The 18,298-nt window shown below is 36.3% G+C and overlaps 1 protein-coding gene across 1 annotated transcript; it reads right to left on the bottom strand.

The window, feature by feature from the left end:
* Positions 1–2,443: 2,443 nt before the first annotated feature.
* On the bottom strand, positions 2,444–9,852 carry LOC102231893 (stromal cell-derived factor 1). Its single transcript, XM_005813422.2, has 4 exons — positions 9,717–9,852; positions 8,257–8,374; positions 6,555–6,638; positions 2,444–3,838 (listed from the first exon to the last, which is right to left on the bottom strand). The coding sequence occupies exons 1-4, from the start codon at positions 9,781–9,783 to the stop codon at positions 3,811–3,813; spliced, it is 297 nt and encodes a 98-aa protein (XP_005813479.1). The 5' UTR covers positions 9,784–9,852; the 3' UTR covers positions 2,444–3,810.
* Positions 9,853–18,298: the final 8,446 nt, after the last annotated feature.

Raw genomic sequence — 18,298 nt, 5'->3', positions numbered from 1 at the left:
TGAACTTGATTAAAACAGTCAAAAAACCCACACTTTTATTATTCATAATGGCGCAGTGTACTTGAAACAACACTTATGGACCTCTCAAAGATCCTGCAGAGACCATCCATGTCTTCACTGCTTTTCTCCTCTGTGATATGGTCTTAGTGCAGTGTGAAGGGGAGGCTATCGTCTGCAAAAGCTAACTAGTAAACATCCTTTGGCAAAAACTCACTAAGTATATATTTAAATCCATATTTGCATAAGCAATTTATTTCACAAAAATAAATCCATATTTGTTGGAACAGATATGGACTTAAATATAAACTATTTTAAAATTTAACAATAGTATGTTTACTATGGACTTTTAGACTGGATTTTTATTTAAATTTTAACTCTTTAAGGTACTATTTATCATTTACAACAATTCATCAAGCCACAAAGGATTACTTTTTCAATAAGGGCTTGTCTCTCTCTACCAGTGGAGACTGAGAGACACCATGGGTGTCCAGATCTATAGTTTGTTTATTTAGGATCACTACCCAGTTAGCTTCACTTACAAACTAGGCCCCGTGATGATGTCTGCCAAACATTTATATAATCACAATGTTCTGTTCCACTTCAGCAAACGTGATTTAGAGATGGATTAGTTTTTTTAAATACATCTCCTTAACTTTCCATAACATTTTGTTTTTTCAAGACTATCCTGCAGAAACATTAGTACATGGCACATTATATATGAATACAATGGCTATTAACGCTTTACACTTTGAAAATTGCTCAGGTGTATTTACCCTAGTATTTTCAGTTTAAAAGCATATTTGATGTGCTCATAAAATTGAAAGTTTAATCTTTTACACCCACACTTTACATTTCCTGAGGCTTTGAGAAACCAGTTTCAACACCTGCACAGTTTAACTGGTGGGTGGATGTGTTGATCCTCACAGCACAATGAACACAACTTTTTGTATTTTATATATATATATATATATATATATATATATATATATATATATATATATATATATATATATATATATATATATATATATATATAAATTTTTTAAAGTGTTTCTGGGCGGTCTGCTCTCATTTGTCAGTACTGTAGTCATTTAGGATAAATCAAGATGTAGGTGATAAAAGGAAAATAACATGCAACTTTGTAATTCTTAAAGTGAAATAATTGGAAGCAGTTTAAGTGAACAAATACAGGTGTTGACAATTTTGTTGTTAACCATCCACAATTAACAGAAACTAAAAATCTTTGAAAAATCTAGAACTGACAAAAGTTTGTTACTCCCTTTAATATTTTTGCACTTCCAACAGGTTGCTTGGTCAGAGCAGATCTATGACTGTAGGATTAAGATGTGAGGGTCATTCAGGAACAGTGTTCTTCTTTCTCTGCCATTTTTTTAGCTGTATGCTTTGGGTTGTTATCCTGTTGGAGGACCTATGAACTGCATATAAGACAGCTTTCTGGTAGTGGGTGGGAAGCCTTGGAAATCTCCAGACTTCACTGTGCTCTGCAAAGATTAAAGATTCCTCATGCCAGACAAAGCATGGCCACACCAAAACAAAACCAAGCCCACCCCATGTTTATAGTTTACATAGTGTTTCTTACTCTGGAAGCTGATTTTTTTTCAGCTTTCATCTTCAATTTCTCACCAAAAAAGCACCAATTTTGTCTCATGAATCCAAAGATTTTTCTCCTAGAACTTTTGTGACATCTATTTCTTGCCAGGATTTTTTTTGTTGTTTTTCTGTCAATGGCAAAGCCCTCCTGGGTTTTCTTCACTGGAGCCCATTCTGGTTCATAATGTAATCCATGATGTGATCAGAAAATGACATACCCCTCAAAAAGATTGACAGGGGAGATCCAAATTATAGAGCCCATTGTGTGCGCAAGCCGCTGAATCTTAACATCACTGTTTTGACCTGCAGCTTTCTGTGAGTTTAGTTCAAAGCAGCCTTTCAGTTCAGTGATTATGTCTAATTATTTTTCCAGTCTTGCCTGTTGGTATGGTGCTACTGTTTAACTCGCTATGGCTCAACCTGGACATCAATGCCAATTAGCTCCAAAATGGGCCACCGCTTGCATCCCTTTATCTATCCTTTATGCTTCAGTCAGCACACAACCCTCACATCAAAATGCCCTTGGAGGGAAGTTAAAAGTTCATCTCTTTTAGCTCTAATGTTTTCCTAATAGCTGCTTGTTGAGTTAATAGTTAAATCACAGTCAGGGTCCCAGTCTTTGCCTTTAATTTGGCCTTGCAAGGAGAGCCAAACACATGTTCTTACATAAAAGACTTAGTCTCTGACCTTTCCATACGGTAAAAATTCAGCAGCTGCACGTTGACACTGAATGTAAAGAATGACCTAGATAAGGAGTGTTTTAGTTTCTGTGCTGTTGTGTGCAAGTGTAATTATGTAGCATGTACAGGAAATCACACATTAAAACTTTACAAAGATTTTCTCTTTTTTTTTTTACTCAACAGATGTATACAAGTTTCACGATATAAAAAAGCTGCATGGCTCAGTTGTGAGAGTACAAGTCCTTCATTTTAAATGTTTAAACGTGTAAGAGTACAAAAATAAAACATTTGTATATCATTAATATTACATATGAGCAGGACAATTAAATGAATACATGGATGCATCTCCCAAATTTAACGTTTGCTGCAGCTAAACATTCAGTGACCAAAATAGAAAGAATATAAACTAAAAAAAAATCTAAGACAGAAGTAAATAGGCATGGTTAGAAAAGTTTTCTGTCAACACAGGAATACATCACATTTAAAGTGCATCGCTACATGCGTGGCGGTTATAGATAGTCACATTCATGTACATTTTAGTACTGCTTTCTGTACAGCTCGCAGTGTTTCTCTCTGTGTTAATTGCCAGTGGAGAAACTGCTGCCAAACTGTTATGCATCATTGTTTAACACAAACCAAACGGAAACACAAAGGCTCCCAGATGTGACCAGGGATCACTGTGATTTGTTCTCCAGCCTTCTTGTTAACTGATTCAACTTTATGGTTCCAGTACATTTTAATTTATAGGCTGCTCAATTAAAACTTTTTGGAAACCAGATGTTTTTTTTTGCTTTGTTTTGTTGTTTTGTCTTTTTATTTGCCATGAGTTAAGAAAAAATTACAAATGGATCAATTACATAATCGCAGTCAGAGTTCAGGAAATGCTCCATCTTTATAGGTCTCCAAAGTTCCATTAAAAACATTCAGAATTGAAAATTTTATTAGGATTTTATGTACATTTTACGTTCAATCAAGGTGTAGCTGGCACCCACTGAAATTCCTTGGAGCCAATTAGCTTGTGTTTTTCTTTAGTTTTTTATTTTTGGATAAGGAGCAGCTCGTTCGTCACAAACCATCAGGATAAGCATGTTTACAATTACCTGTATTTCCTGGTTGACAAACACAGGAGATGTTGCGACATACATCCCTCATCTTTAAACACTCAGGGCCCAGTTTTTTTTGTTGTTCTTTAATGACAGACAGGCCAGAGGGACAACTGAATCTTAAAAAATATCTCTTTACTGTTAAATGGAAAGTCCAAAAATATATACAATGTATTTAGCAAAACATACACTCTAAAGACACACTAAAGATATTTGTTAAAAGTCGTGATGAAGAAGATAATTCCAGGAACTGCTGCTCATGAAGAGTTGGGAGATTCAATCCATGCAAAAAGGCTGCAGCAGAGCAGCTAACATAAGTGCTGTATGACATACCAGAAGATCTTTGATTTATGTTTATATATGTGATGAAGGCCAAAATCCTCTGCAGTGACTCAGGAGAATCTCTTGCAGAAATGTTAGTTGGGCTGCTTGAATTTCTTCATCCTGGAACAGAAAAGAAAAATTAATATGAGTACAATGATTATAACTATAAGGCAAGTTTGTTTGTACATAATCATTTATACACAAGGTAATTTAAAAGTCTTTGTGAGGTAATAAAGACACAAAGATAAAGGAAATTACATTAAATTTACACACTGCATTACAAAAAGTGTTCAAATGCTACCTTAAAACAATTTCCAGGGAATTCTGGATCTGAGAAGTGTAGAAACTAAATGCTGCCACTTTGTGTTTTGTTGAATTCCTGAAAACACTGAATAAACCCGTGTCTGATGATCTGCTGCAGGATCTTTAAAGGTTCATATCTGGCAGCTGTGAAATGTATTTAAATCAAGGAGTGTATATATATATATATATATATATATATATATATATATATATATATATATATATATATATATATATATATATATATATATATATACGTATATAGACCAGTGTAAAACACCACTTTCTCAGTGTTGGACAGGACTCCAGAAGCAGCATTTGGACGAGCTGGAATTGCCTAATCGATCATTCAACATGGACATGAAAATACATAACACTGCAAAATTCTAAACTCCTAAAAAAAAATTTGCCTGGAAATCCTTTCATCAGTAAATAAAAGTATGATTAATACAGTTTCTACACATCCTTTGTGGTTTTTAGCATCACTGAATTTAGTGAAATGCTTATTTCTAACCTTGTGTGCGTGCAAGTAACAAATTTATGACTTCCTGTCATAAATTTGTGACAGTGAATCCATTATATCAATGGATTCACTGTCACAGTGGATTGTGGTCGCATGGTGGATTTCTCCTGGTTTTACAGCCTCGAGGCTGGAGAGACTGATACAAACATTTAATGGAGTTATGGTGTGAATGATGACTGAGACAGCTTTTATCTCTGATGTCTACACATTCAAAAGAAAATTCTTACAACCATAAGCATAACCGAACACACATGGCATTAATACCAAAAACTATCAAAATGATTGTATTTGAAAATGGAAAGCAACACTGCCTACACTGCTGCTGCTAAAATAAAATATAATAATTTTGGTCTTTGATATTTGTGGATTACTTTGATACATGTGCACACTTGCAGTCACTCTTTAAAATCAGTTACCTGTTTCATCCCAATCAGTTTCTTTCAGATAAAAATAAATTGGAAAAATCAAGACTTAAATTGTACATCGGTTAGAGCGCCGCATTGTTTCTTATATCGAATATAAAACTGACATGATCTTCAAATGAAGAGCTTTTATTGTACTCCATAATCTGACCAAAGGGAGGGGATGCAGGAAGTGGGTGGTATACAGATATTGATTAATAGTGAGCCAAGAATTAAGCTTTGAGGTGCCTCTCAAAGAATTTAAAATTGACTTCTAAGCAATAAACACCAACTTGAAAATGAATATTTATTTTTGCAAGAAGCTGAATAAATCTTGTTCCAGACTGTCAAAAACAAAAAGCTGTCTCACTGTAAATCTATTTTTTTACTGTTTTAAATTAAGAACAAAACATCTGACATTTCAAACATTTTTTCATTAACATTTGAGTAGCGGCACATTTGGTAGTACGCTTTGACATAATATTAAATTTCTAAAAATGAATGTCACATTCAGCTGCAGAAAGTATTTAATAGCATATATTTTCAACTTGGGGTAGCTTTTTATTTAATGAAAAAAAAAAGTAACAATTGTTTGTTTTAGTAGAGCAGCACAATGAATGAGGTTCAGGTTTGTGAATTTCTCACATTATAAAAAAGTTTATTCTTTTCTACTCCCCTTTGGCTAAATGTGTAATTGGAAACACATTAGGTTCTGATCTATTGCAAACAGGGAATGATCTGCTCTTTATGCGAGCCGCTTTCTGTTATGCAGTCAGCAGTTCACACGTTGCAAATCGAGGTCTCAGAAATCACCCCTTAGCCAGCCTGACTGCAGAACTGTGAGTGCATCCGTCAAGTTATGGGTATAGTTAAATAGATGCAAGAGTGTGTTAGAGTTTTGCATTTTTTTCTGCTGTACATTTGACATTTTATTGATTGCATTATGTTGTTCTGTTGATTTGTATGGTAAATGAGAGTAAAGTAATAAAATTGGTCAAATACTGTTTCTAAACACGTCTTATAAATTGATGTAGTGCAGTTTCTTTCCTAATAGTTGCAAACATGAACCCAAGAACACCATTGATTTTAAAGTTCATATTTCAGTTCACCGTCTAGAATAAAAGTATAAAACTGAAATGTTCTATTAATTAAATGACATGTCCAATTAGATGACTTTTCTTGTCATGTTGTAACAAATTATTTGTTACAACATGAGGTCTTTAACTCAAAGAAGTGTTGCTTTTTGTAATAACTGAGACAAGTGTAATATTTTAACTCATTTCTCCTCCAGGAACAGCATTTTCCCCATCAGATTCAACTAAATGAGATTTAGAAAGTGGGTGTCTTGTCCCTCATCAAACCACAGCTTTTGTGCTAAAGTGGAATTAGTTCATACTCCCACTTGGTCGTGTAGCTGCACGTTTTGAGTTTGAGCATTTGAAACCTGTCTTTCCAACAAAAATCTCTCAATGGCTTGTCCAGATGCGCATTTGTGTGTTTTCTGCTTTAAGTCTCCCAATTTGAAGTGAGTTAACGGCACATCAAATGAGCTACAAGTTAAACCTCAACAGCTGCAGACGGAAATGTGTATTGTGTTGCTGGTCCTCACTTGGTGATGGCGTTCCTCAGATAATTCTTCAGCCACCGCATCTCTGGGTTCAAACACACCTCCTTGTTTGACTTCAGCTTGGCACTGATTGGAAAAAGAAAGATCTTTTTTGTTGTTTTTTTAAAAGCAAAAAGTAAAATAGTTATGTAAATCAAATCAGCATCAGCAGTGGGTATTTTATCAAACAGACTAAATTAACATGGTCTGGTTAGCTTGACCCAGGCAAATAAAAGGCTTTTTGCAGAAATTCCTGTGACCTGAGATAGTGTTAATAAATTAGGTTTGCTTATGCAGATTAAAGAAATTTGATTGAAATATCTCATGCAAAGTAAAGAAAATTGCCAAGATGAAGGACAAATCTCTTTTTAAGCAAACTGGGTGATATTTAGGGGCTCACTTGCTCTTTATGTGGTTTTATAAGACCTGCCAATCACTTTTAATACAGATGCACCAACACATTAGCACATCAGTAACATGTTGACTGGAATCAGTCAACTCACAGCTTGGCCCGTCCTGACTAGTTAGAATCTCATAAATCCAATTTTTTGGGATCAATGAACCATACCGGGTCATGCTAACAGAAACACACTTCACTTTTCTTGTTACGACTACTATTACCAATGTAAGATGACTCAATGTCAGCTAATGTTGATATCAGTAAGGTTTTTAAAGTCAATTCAAAGCACAGAGATGTAAGAAGCTTATCATCTTGTACTATTTGTATTATCTACATGTCAAGACTTGTCTGTATTTTATGTAGGCAGCAAAAGACCAAGACAAAGCAAGTATTACAGGAGATAACAATAAAGATGAATTGAGAAGAACAAAGGTGTTTTCTCTTGTGGAATGTGCTGGATTAAGACAATTTGGTAGCTTTTTGGAAATCTTTGGAAGCCTTAATGTAAGGATTTGCATTTCATAACAAAATAATCCTAATCACGCTTATTGCTAATTTAAGATAGAAACAACAGCTTAAAATATCAAGTGATGTTTAAGAAAAAGACACACTTTACAGCAAGTGATAAGCCACATTTTGGGTATCAATCACAAAGAAAACATGGTCAAACCCTCCTGCAAGTATAAATAATCAATGATGCCTCAAGAAAAGAAAGCTGGAACATTTTTGGGGATGATTTTAGATTGAATCTTCTAAAACTGATATTGGTAGTTCTGTCTGTACAAAAACCAGAAATTACAAGCTACCTAAAAAACTGCTGTGTTTCTAGTATTTTCCTCTCAAATGATCTATGAAGGTCTTACTTGTTTAACAGATCATTTTGTGCTTTCAGTGCAATTTGCAGTTGTTAATAAATTGCCTACAAAAACTGTAAGAATTAACAAACCCCCCTTATTAATGTTTTCCTGCTAAAAGCCAACCTGCATATATTTCTGTCTAAATTTTCACCCCCAAACCTACTCTAAAGGATCACTTCCTGTGGATGCCTCAGTGAGCCAGTTGTACAAACGTTTCACTTTTTCTGAGTGTATGTGTGAGCGAGTGACAGAGGGGTGTGTGTGTGTACATATGCATGCGCAACTCCTTTCTCTGGCCTGTCACTTCTCCGAGATTGATGGTGAGAAATACCCGAAGACAAGACAAACTGACTGAGTTTTCATAGTGGAGTAAGAAAACTATTTGCCTTTGAACTCAACATTAATAATAATAATAAGAAGAAGAAGGAAAAAAGAATAAACCACTTACATCACTTGGAAGGGGCAGTTAGGAGTATGGAGGAATCTGAGCTCTCGGATAAAACTTTTCGGGAGGCTGTTAATGGTTGCACGGCAGTAGCATCGTTCCACCAGGCTGATGGGCTTTGCTGTGAAAGCAAAGGGGGACATAAGTCAGATGAGACAGAATTTAGAGGAAAGGATCTTTGCAGCAAGTGATAAAAGATTAAACCATTGATTGTATCAGGAAACTTTAGATTATAAATGTCCCGTTGAAATGAAGAAAGAAGAAAAACATTTACTAGACCAATAGATAGCCTGAAGGTTATTCAGGACAAAAAAAGGAAAATCACTCTTTGATGGACTAACAAGCTGAAGCAAGAGTGAAGCATTCTAATCGATGTCAGGCATCGTTCTGTTTAGATTTGAACTTCATTTTTACAGCTCATTACTTTTCCTCCTACGCGGTCACGAAATCTGCGTGATGACCACCTCTGAAAAACATTCAGTCTTCTCCATCACTGATTCATGTTTTGATTTCACGCAGAGGAAGCATCAAGATGCAAAAATGCAGAGGTCTTTGCGTAGTCTTGCACTGTGTGGTCTCTCTTGTGATAAAAGGGCATTCCGTTACAGCGTTAGGTTTCCTGTTTACGCGTAAACGTTCATGGCTGATCTACGTGAAAAAATAAATACAGCACGTTTCCTCAAATTTCCTTCATTTAAATGGAAAATTTTACGTAATAAAATTGTGTGAACTTCGCGCAGATGCGGTTGATGGAATTAAAAAGTATATGCTTTAATGACCTTTTGTCTGTATGCAAAGATTTGTTAAAACTAGCCACATTTCACGCCGCGGCGCAGCAAATGGTTGAATGTGTCACAACAGATTAAATCCTATGCAAATTATTTTTTACACCTGATCTAAGAGGTGCTACCAGGATAACAATAGAGTATCAGTCAACATACGGGATGACCGGTGACGCCGCGCTGGCTAGCGCTCGTACGCTTCACTTGTGCGTAATTAAAGAAAAACAAAGAGGACATGCGCTGATAAGATGTTGCTCAGTGACCAAACTGGGATTTGGCTTTTTCCTGCTGCCGCAGCCACATGTGTGGAGAGTTGGCGCTTTTACGCACGGCATAAATATGCACCTCTCCACGTTTGAGAAACCCACACGCTCATTAAATAAACAACTAAAAGTTAAAATAGGAATTAATGGTTCGGCATTATAAAAGCTGTACTAAACCTACACTTAAAAAGTGCGAAAAGCCGTGTGTTCACTTAACAGAAACGTGAATTCAATTACAATTTCTGTTTAACTTTTACAACAGCAACAATCCAACTGAAATTACACTTTTTGTTGCATTTCTATGCATTTTTAATTTCTACTATTTTGTGAACGTTTATAATTAATCGAAAAAACTTGCAGATTCCTAATAAATTCAGCAAACTAATGATCAAACGGAACCTAATTAAGCAAGCCGTACCTTCAGATGGAGGCGAGTATATCACCACTGTCAGTGCAGCCACGACGGCCAGTAGCTTCATATCCATGATTCTGCGTTAAAATCTCCGCGACCCGATCGTGTTCAGGGTAAAGTCCAGAGGAACTGTGGCAATGGGGGCCCTGGCGGAGAGCTAAATTACGCACCACAGTCAAGCCACACCGACAAAAGGAGACGACTTCCGGTAGATGTAAAAGTAAAAGTCACCAAACGGAACAAGTGGCGTAATAAAGGAACTATATCAAGATATCATAATGTGGAGTACCAGCAGAATTAGAGTGATTTACATGCTATTTTGGTATTAGGTGATCAGATTTAAAATGCATCTTGATGACAACCTTCTTTTCAGGGGAATGTAAAGTAGAGTTCGTAGCATATGTATTTAAGTGCAGTTGCTATTTGCTAAAAAAAAATTAAATAAATAATGTAAATTAAATAAATAAAAAATGAAACACACTGAAAAATTTAAATACAAACCGGAAAAAAGGAAACTTCCAGAAAACATATTTGAATCATTGTGTTTAGATGAACTTCAGCATCCCAAAATAATTAAAATATTTAATTGTTATTGAATAGGACTTATAAGATGCTATCTTACTTTGATTGCTCTAAAACATAAAATGTGATGAACCAACAAACTGGCACCTATTAGCTTCAGGATAATAAATGACTAAATTGTTCTCAGTTTAAGTGAATTCCTAAAGAATTGGCTTAGTAAAACCGTGTTAAAATACTCCAATGTGTGCATGTGCCAGTATGGGTGTGGGTGCTTGCAGAATGTTGGTGTTTAAGGTGTTATTGGAGCATTAAACGGGATGCAGATGTTAGTCTTCAGATGTTTGTCTTTCATCTTCCTTTACAAATGGTTCACACTGCATGCTAAAGCGTGCATAATACGCTGCCTTGCAAAAGTATTCACACCTCCTCAACTTTTCTAGATTTAGTCAGGTCACAGTCACTCACTGCTGCAGGTTTCATATGAGACACAACCAACACGTGGCAGCACATAATTGCTAGGTGGAAGCTAAAAAGATTTTAAAATAAAATCCAAAACTTGTAGCAAGCATTTATACTTTGCCTCATTTACTCTGACAATCCTAAATCTAACCAAACACAACCAACTGCTTCCAGAAGTCAACTTATAAATAAAGTCCACCTGTCTCATATTTAACCTCAATATAAACAGAAGAGTTATCCGAAAGCCTCAGAAGTTTGTTAGAGGACGTTCTCTAACAAACTTGTGGTAAGATTTAAGAGATATGAATACTTTTGCTGTTTATTGTTCACAACACAACGGAACCTTAGAGCTTAGGGTAAATATTTCTTATATGCCAAGTCATGCATTAATGCCTGACTTGCCTTTTTAGAGACTTTTGTAGAGAAACACACACAACCAGACTAAGTGGAGCCCCACAATGTAAATATAACCTGAAACTTCTCTGTTGGAGGATCACAAAAGCTTTTATTTACACAGACTGCGGATGTTTTTGTGCTACATTTCTGTCTGGATCTCAGAGCAACATGAATAATATGAATAAATCTTTGGTTTTGGATTTTCTATTTGGCCTTTTATTCACCAATCTGGGGACGTACCTACACATCCATCAACTGTGAGAACGCACACCACTTTATGACAGCACAATTCAACATAAAAATATGTGAAATGGAATAGAAAAGAATAACTCAAGAGGAATAACTGTGTTTTACACCAGTGTGTCCAAGTAATGTAAATACATACATATGATATTTGTCTAATTGATTTATAAAATGTTAACTTATCTTTAAAAAGTCAACTTGTCAGCATTTCTGGGTCTGATGTTTATCATCTTTCTCTTGATAATGCACTCCCTGTGGCCTTTTAAGCACAGTGACACCATGGACATTTTAAAACAGTCATCGGTACTTTTGGCAGTGTGAAGAGGTGTCAAGATCGCCATAATAACGCTCTATAAATGCAATGGAGATCCACCAGCAGATGTCACTAACTATGAAAACTTCACTCTGGACATCAAGCAACTTAGCATTTGTCCACTTTTCCTCCAGATTCTTGGACTTTAATTTTCAAATATAGTGGAAAATTTTCTTTTATCTGCAAGGAGGAGTTTGAACCACTAAGCAACAATCCAGTTCTTTTTTTATTTGGGTCAGAGAGGACGCTTCTGACGTTGCCTCCTGTCCTGGATGTGTCTTTGTTGCAGCTCCCAAAGCACAGTCACCAGTCCTGCATCATTTGAAATGGGCTTTGCATCAAAATCTCTAATTTCTGTTGCTTTCTGGTGACCTTTTTCAGTCCACTCATCTTTCCATAAATTCGCTGGAACTTTGTTAATGTTCCCCTTATCTACGAATGACCTTTTGTGGCTTACCTGTCTTGTATTTGTGTCAACTGGACAACTGTCAAGTCAGCAGTCTTGTTTAGGCCATGACAACGCTACATCTAAAATAATTTTTTATTGTCATTTTGATATCCTAATATTAAAAGAGCCTCACCATTATGTTCTGCTTTTATTAGTTTTAATAGAAGTAGACTTAGAAACAGAAATCCATTTATTATTAAGCCATAATCATTACCATTTACACAAAAAACACTCCAATCTGTGAGAAATATGTGTAATATATAAAATATGTTTTTACAAATGTAAGTACTAAAATAAATTAACTTTTCAATTATTGACACCAAATTCTTTGTTCAAGAACTTAGTAAATGTATTGTTGTAAATTGTTTGCTCTGTCTTGTGTCTTGAACAGTTCTGTGAATGAAGCCATGGAGACCAGACAGACAGACAGAGATGTGAAGAAGTCAAAACCAGCTGACAGCTGAGAGGACATATTGACTTCTCTCACAAGCAACAAAAGCTGTCTACACGTGTGTCTGGGTGTGTGAGTGAAAGTCAGTGTTTAAGTTAGATTCTCTCAGCCTGGGTTGAAGTTTAGCACCTAAATTTTTCAGATCAAAGTGTTGCCGTCTCACCATCCCATCCACGTGCAGCTGCCTCACACAGGATGCCGCCCTTAGTTTCTTTACTTCTATTATTTCTGCACTAAAAAGAAATGTGCGAGTCTGTGCAAACAACAAATGCCCATGTTGGGCTTTTGTGCAAGCACTTGTGCAATTGGAAGTGATTTCTTTTAAACACCCACATTCATGCATGCACAAGCACATGAAAACTGTAAATGACAAGACAACCAGCAGCATGTCATGGGAGAGAAATCAGAGCACATCCAAGTATTTCAACATTACTGTCACACTGGGAGAGATTTATTTTCTCCTAATGAGGCCAACAAACTTGTCGAGTGGTTACATAAGCACATTTAGCAGCACATGTTCTTGCCCAATTGTTTCACTCTTGAATTTGCAACGACTGTGAGTGTTTTAAAGAAAAGACTAGAAATGAAACAGCTGGTTTCTCGGTATGTTATTTCAGTAAAAGCGAAACTTGTTTGAGAATGAAACTGAAATACAATTTCCGATAATTGTATTTGTCTATAGGACCAAAGTTGTGGTAATATTGTGTGTGAGTCATTAAACTATCTGTGACACACATTTAAAAAATGCACAGTACCTGTTATGTGTTTCACACACCTGTCCACTGTCCAGCTTCTGTTTGAGTTGTGGTGTGGTGCTCTGTTCACCATGTGTCTCACAGCCTGCTGAGGAAGGTCTCACTGCAGGGGTCCATCTCCTGCTCTCTGCAGGAGCCACTTCCTACTGTAGTCTCAAAGAGCCTCTCTTTGACAGCAGAGGCAAATCATATGCTGTTTTACTTAGACTTTTTTTTTGTCCCTGAAGCTAAAGAAAATTAGCAGGTATCGTTCAACTTTTTAAAATACCCTGACTTATTTAGTTAATAAATTATGTTTTTTTGCTTTGTCTTATTACGATTATATGACAACCGAGGACATATGTTGTAGTGTGTGAAGAGTTACCATAGAGGAAAATGGAAAAAAAATGAAAAAGACAGTTATGGTAGTATTCGGTTTTTGTGTTCTGGTATTTTGTCAGGTAACTTATGCAGTACTGATCAGAAATTAAGAGAAGGATTTTCTGCTACTAAAAACTGAAGTAAAGAATGACCTTTAGCATGTCATTGTTTAAAAGAACATTTAAAAACTTTTCAAAAGTATTTATAAACCTCTTTGTCATATTTTGCCCCATTTGAACCACAAAAATCAATATATTTTGATACATAGAGTTAGATTTCTGTCTTGGTAGATTTGCAGATGTGTTATATCATGTTTTGCGTGATAGACCACATCTATTTCATTTCAAATATGAATTGGAAACAGCTTCTCAGAGATGCCTGGGCAATAATAACTGTGCGCTGGCTACGACAGCATCTTGTTCAAACGTGAAGAAGGAGCAGTACGCCAAGTTTGGCTTCAGAGGGATTGCACTAATACTGGCACTTGGAGGACCTGATGCAAATCTAATGGATGAGGGTGGTTTCATTATTTGTTGACAGACTGGCAGTCTAAACATAAGCTGTGGCTCCTAAACTGTAGCTAGTTTTAATAGCTGTCAATAAACACAGATTAAGCAAAGATTAAAGAGTACAGAATACTTGTAAAGAGAAAACAGTAGCACACCGATGCTATGTAATTAATGGATGATTAAAAGAAAACACGATGAATACAGGAAAAATAATCAGAAAGTGAAAGAGGGAATTCACCAGGAATAAGCAGGAATACTAAAAATAATTTTTGTTAAGGACTCCATGTATCTTAACTATCTCCAGGGTGAAGTGGCCTAATTAATGTTAATCATCAGAGATATTAGTGAACCTTATTCCCATTACATGGTGTGGGATTTGGCACCCTCATAATACACGGTACCACTTTTGGATAACATAAAGTCCACTCTTAGATTCAGTTCTATCATTTTAACAATCTGATATTGACACGGTTTCCACAGTGTCATTAAAGCTGTTTAATGACACTGTGGAATCTCTAGAGCATAAAATTGAGGCTGGTTTTAATCAGTCAAAAGAGACAAAGCCAAAATGGAAAAATTAAAACACACAAACCTTTCAACATGTTTGTAGCTGCAAAACTCAATTCAGACTTGATAAAAGAAACAGCAACTCAAAATGGCACCAAAGCTGGTTGCACTTTTCTCTATTTTGCCTGTTAGCATATATTTAAACGTTTTTTGTGGGTGTAGATGTATAAAAATGAAGTGTTGTTTGTAAATAGCAAGTCCTCTTGCATATAAGATAAAGAGTGTAAAATGTACAATGTGCACCTGTGTCAGGACAGTCAGTTTGTCTTGCCATGACATGGGCATATGTAATAAACCTAACTAGTTCTCATACAAAAAGCCTAGTGTATGCCCAGACAAAAATCAATAACACATTTTTGCTACATACTGTATTTAATTATTTCTGGCTGATTCTCTGATTTCTCTTTCCCAGATTCTGTCAAGACGTTTGAGTTCCAAACCTGTCAATTTAATGTCAATTTACTACATTTTATAAATCAGTTTAACATTTTTTTTGATCAAATTATTGAAAAAAAAAGGCACATGGCTTCCATTGCTATGGTAATAAAGAAATCTTGAATAGCGTTGATGATGAAACAGAAAAACACAAATGTCTCACATGCCAGTAGCTTGTTCTTGTTAAACATTCCTTAAGAGCCATTTACTTTTAAAAAGAGACCGTGTGGCCCAGAGGGGGATGCTTGAGTATGGATGGCTGAACGTATTAAGGTTGGAGTTGCCAGTTTCCATAGATCAGACTTTAGTTTGAGGACTTACAGACAACTGGACCCAGTAGGGGATCGCCCACCGCTCCATTGAAGCTCTGAGTGGCCAAGGCCCTGCTGGCTCCATCTTTTGTCTGGTTTTCCCTACATCCTCAAGAGAGTCACGAGCCTTGTTCACCATGCCACCATATGGACCGTCTCAATAGGCTGTCAGGAAAGTCTTTAGCCAGGGGTGTTAAACCAATGAAAAAAAATGCAGTAGAAAATATTTGCTTCATATCAAAAATCTTTAAGATACAACAAAAATGGAAAAAACTGCCAATTTTGCTGCTTTCTCTCTGTCCTGTCTTTTTTGATATTTAATTTTCTGGCAGAACCCAGAATATGTTTCCCCTTTACAGCATTGTCATCACCTATAGTTCTGCTTTAAGTATTTACTGCTAACTGCTTGTAAGAGTGACTCAAAAACTATTGCCTGGAGACGCAACAGACATAAACACACCGTTTGCATTCTCCTAATCCTTGAGATTCGGTGAGAAAGAGCTCACTTTACAACTCGCTATAAAGTGAGATTTAAAGCAAATGTCGGTTGTTATGGTTTTTATGATTTCAGCTGTGCATTTATGCCAGTGAAAACCACATGAAAGACAGCTGGTGTGTAGCTGGTGGGTTCACTGGTTGATGGTGAATCCATTGAGTTTGACACCTGGTGCTGAATGACCACGGGAAAAAGAGCCCCTCAGCTGCTCCAGTGATGTTCTCCAGGCGGAGCTGAGAAAAAACTCAAAGGCACATTAACCTTCAAAGTAACACTACTGAATCAACTTTTTGAAATCAAGTATCATGATATGTTGTTGTCATACAGCAGTTTTGCTTTCTTTCTTTCTTTTTTTTGGAGTTTAAAACTCCAGCTGCAATACATCTTGAGTCTTTTCAGAATTTTTCTCTCCCTAGTTTAAAAATATTTGAGGTTTGCTGTCGGAAAAAATCACAGACACATCGTAAAAGTGGAGTTTCAGATTTGAACAAAATGTCCTCAGTCTAATCTCATCTGTTAAACACGTCAGCTCAGCTTTGCTCCTTCATAGAGGTTTCTCAATTCTGCGTAAGTAGCAATCAGTGAACCGCGAACTTGTATATATAGAAGAATTTGTCAACTAGATTGTTCCTCATGTTGCAACGACACATAAACACGCATTAAATACAGGGACAGAAATGCAAACACAAACACACTTTTTCTCACAAGCAAAAGCTCCTGTAGTTTATTCTATCACTGAAATCAAAACCACAACACAAACAATACGGACCGCTCCTCGGCCCCGGCCACATGTTTAAACCTTGACAAAGGCAACGGCACAAAACCCCCTTCCACTTTTAACTCCTTGTTCTTGAAGTCTCTTCATCACTTGTGTTATACAGTTTATCTGACAGTTTATATTTTTAGATGCAGTACCAAATCTTTTCTATGTGATTTGAAAAAGTCTAAAAATAGTAAGAGAGATGGTACAGACCTTATTCGTGGAAAGTTTCTGCTTTTGTCTGCTGCGTTTATGGGATGTGTAAAAATTTGGGACAAACAGAGTTGTAAAATCAATTGTATGTTATGTGGAACAATGTTACTGAGAGTCTCCTCGATTGTAAAATGAAACTGGTTTCCTGATTTTCAGCTTGATGCACAACGAAAATAGATATTTACACATATTTAACATTCAATCATTAACTTTTCCTGTTTTAGATCAGTAAGATTACTCAAATTTATAATGATGCAGATGGCATCATTTAGCAACAATAGGCTTTTAGGAAAACCAGCAATCACTTTCTTTAGTGAGTTGGCAAAAGTGGTTAAAAAAAGAGCAGCTGAGATCTGTACTTCCTCTTTGCAATTAGGTGTTAATAAGGTGACGTCTGACTTAGAGATAACAAATCACTTTCATTAGATAAATAATTTTCTGTCACAAACTAAATTTTTTTCTGACACTTAATTTGGCTGATTTTAGTACTAAAAGTTCTTGCCCAAAATGTATTCACATAGTTACTAAGCTAGCATATTTGAGAGGTGGTGAAGCAACTTAAAGTTTAACTCTAACAGCAGAAAATCACTCAGTCAGTTCCCAGTTTAGTCTAAACTAAAAATCTGGGTCACAATATTTTATCTCCACAGTTCCGCTGAGAAGTGTCAGCCCCCCAAAGATTGTCTTACTAATCAATAATGATCCCTAACAAAGACTTACTTTTGGTAAATTAGAGCATTACTATGAAGTGCAGAAATCTCTCATCTGCCAACAGACTCCCAGAGAGACGTATCTGCAATTTGGAAATCGCATCAGAAACTCATCGAAGGCTAATGAGAAGATTGAGAAAAATTGTGTTTGCTAACAAAGGAAAATAAATTTCTGTCTCAGCTTCAGCACAGCTTGCAGATTTTCCAGATTAAAAATAATTGCACATGGTGCAATCAAAATAGCCACTGGACTCGAGTGCTGAAGTTTTTTTTTAAAGAGTGCTGGACATATCTGGTTTCCAAGACTTATCAGTTATAGTTGCATCAGTGCATATTTGCTTCCCCAATTTAGCCACATCTTAACCCCTTTCTGCTCACTTGCTCTGTTTTAGGGAACAACCCGCCCCAAGGTCTTTCTATTCTCAGCCGTCCGTTGAGCCGTAACGTCACAGCTGCTGTCCTTTTAGTGCTTCTTTATGCCCATGTCCCAACATTAAACACTCAAAGGGCATTAAAGGGAAGAGGCTACAGCTGTCAGTCAGAATGATTGAGTGTCTAAACATGACTGTCACTTTTATGCGCTTCCTTTGTAACTTAGCTGGCTATAATAGTAGGCGGCCCAGTGTTTCCCGGGCACGGG

Source organism: Xiphophorus maculatus, chromosome 22 (assembly GCF_002775205.1).
Source record: "Xiphophorus maculatus strain JP 163 A chromosome 22, X_maculatus-5.0-male, whole genome shotgun sequence".
In the NCBI taxonomy this organism is placed as follows: Eukaryota; Metazoa; Chordata; class Actinopteri; order Cyprinodontiformes; family Poeciliidae; genus Xiphophorus; species Xiphophorus maculatus.
Note: the sequence above shows the minus strand (reverse complement) of the source record. Positions and strands in the feature narration are given on the sequence as shown.

Coding starts and splice junctions, on each gene's coding strand:
- LOC102231893 (XM_005813422.2), bottom strand. CDS start 9,783: ATGGATATGAAGCTACTGGCCGTCGTGGCTGCACTGACAGTGGTGATA. Junction 8,375..9,716: donor ATACTCGCCTCCATCTGAAG/GTACGGCTTGCT, acceptor TTGCTTTCACAG/CAAAGCCCATCAGCCTGGTG. Junction 6,639..8,256: donor AACTGCCCCTTCCAAGTGAT/GTAAGTGGTTTA, acceptor TTTTCCAATCAG/TGCCAAGCTGAAGTCAAACA.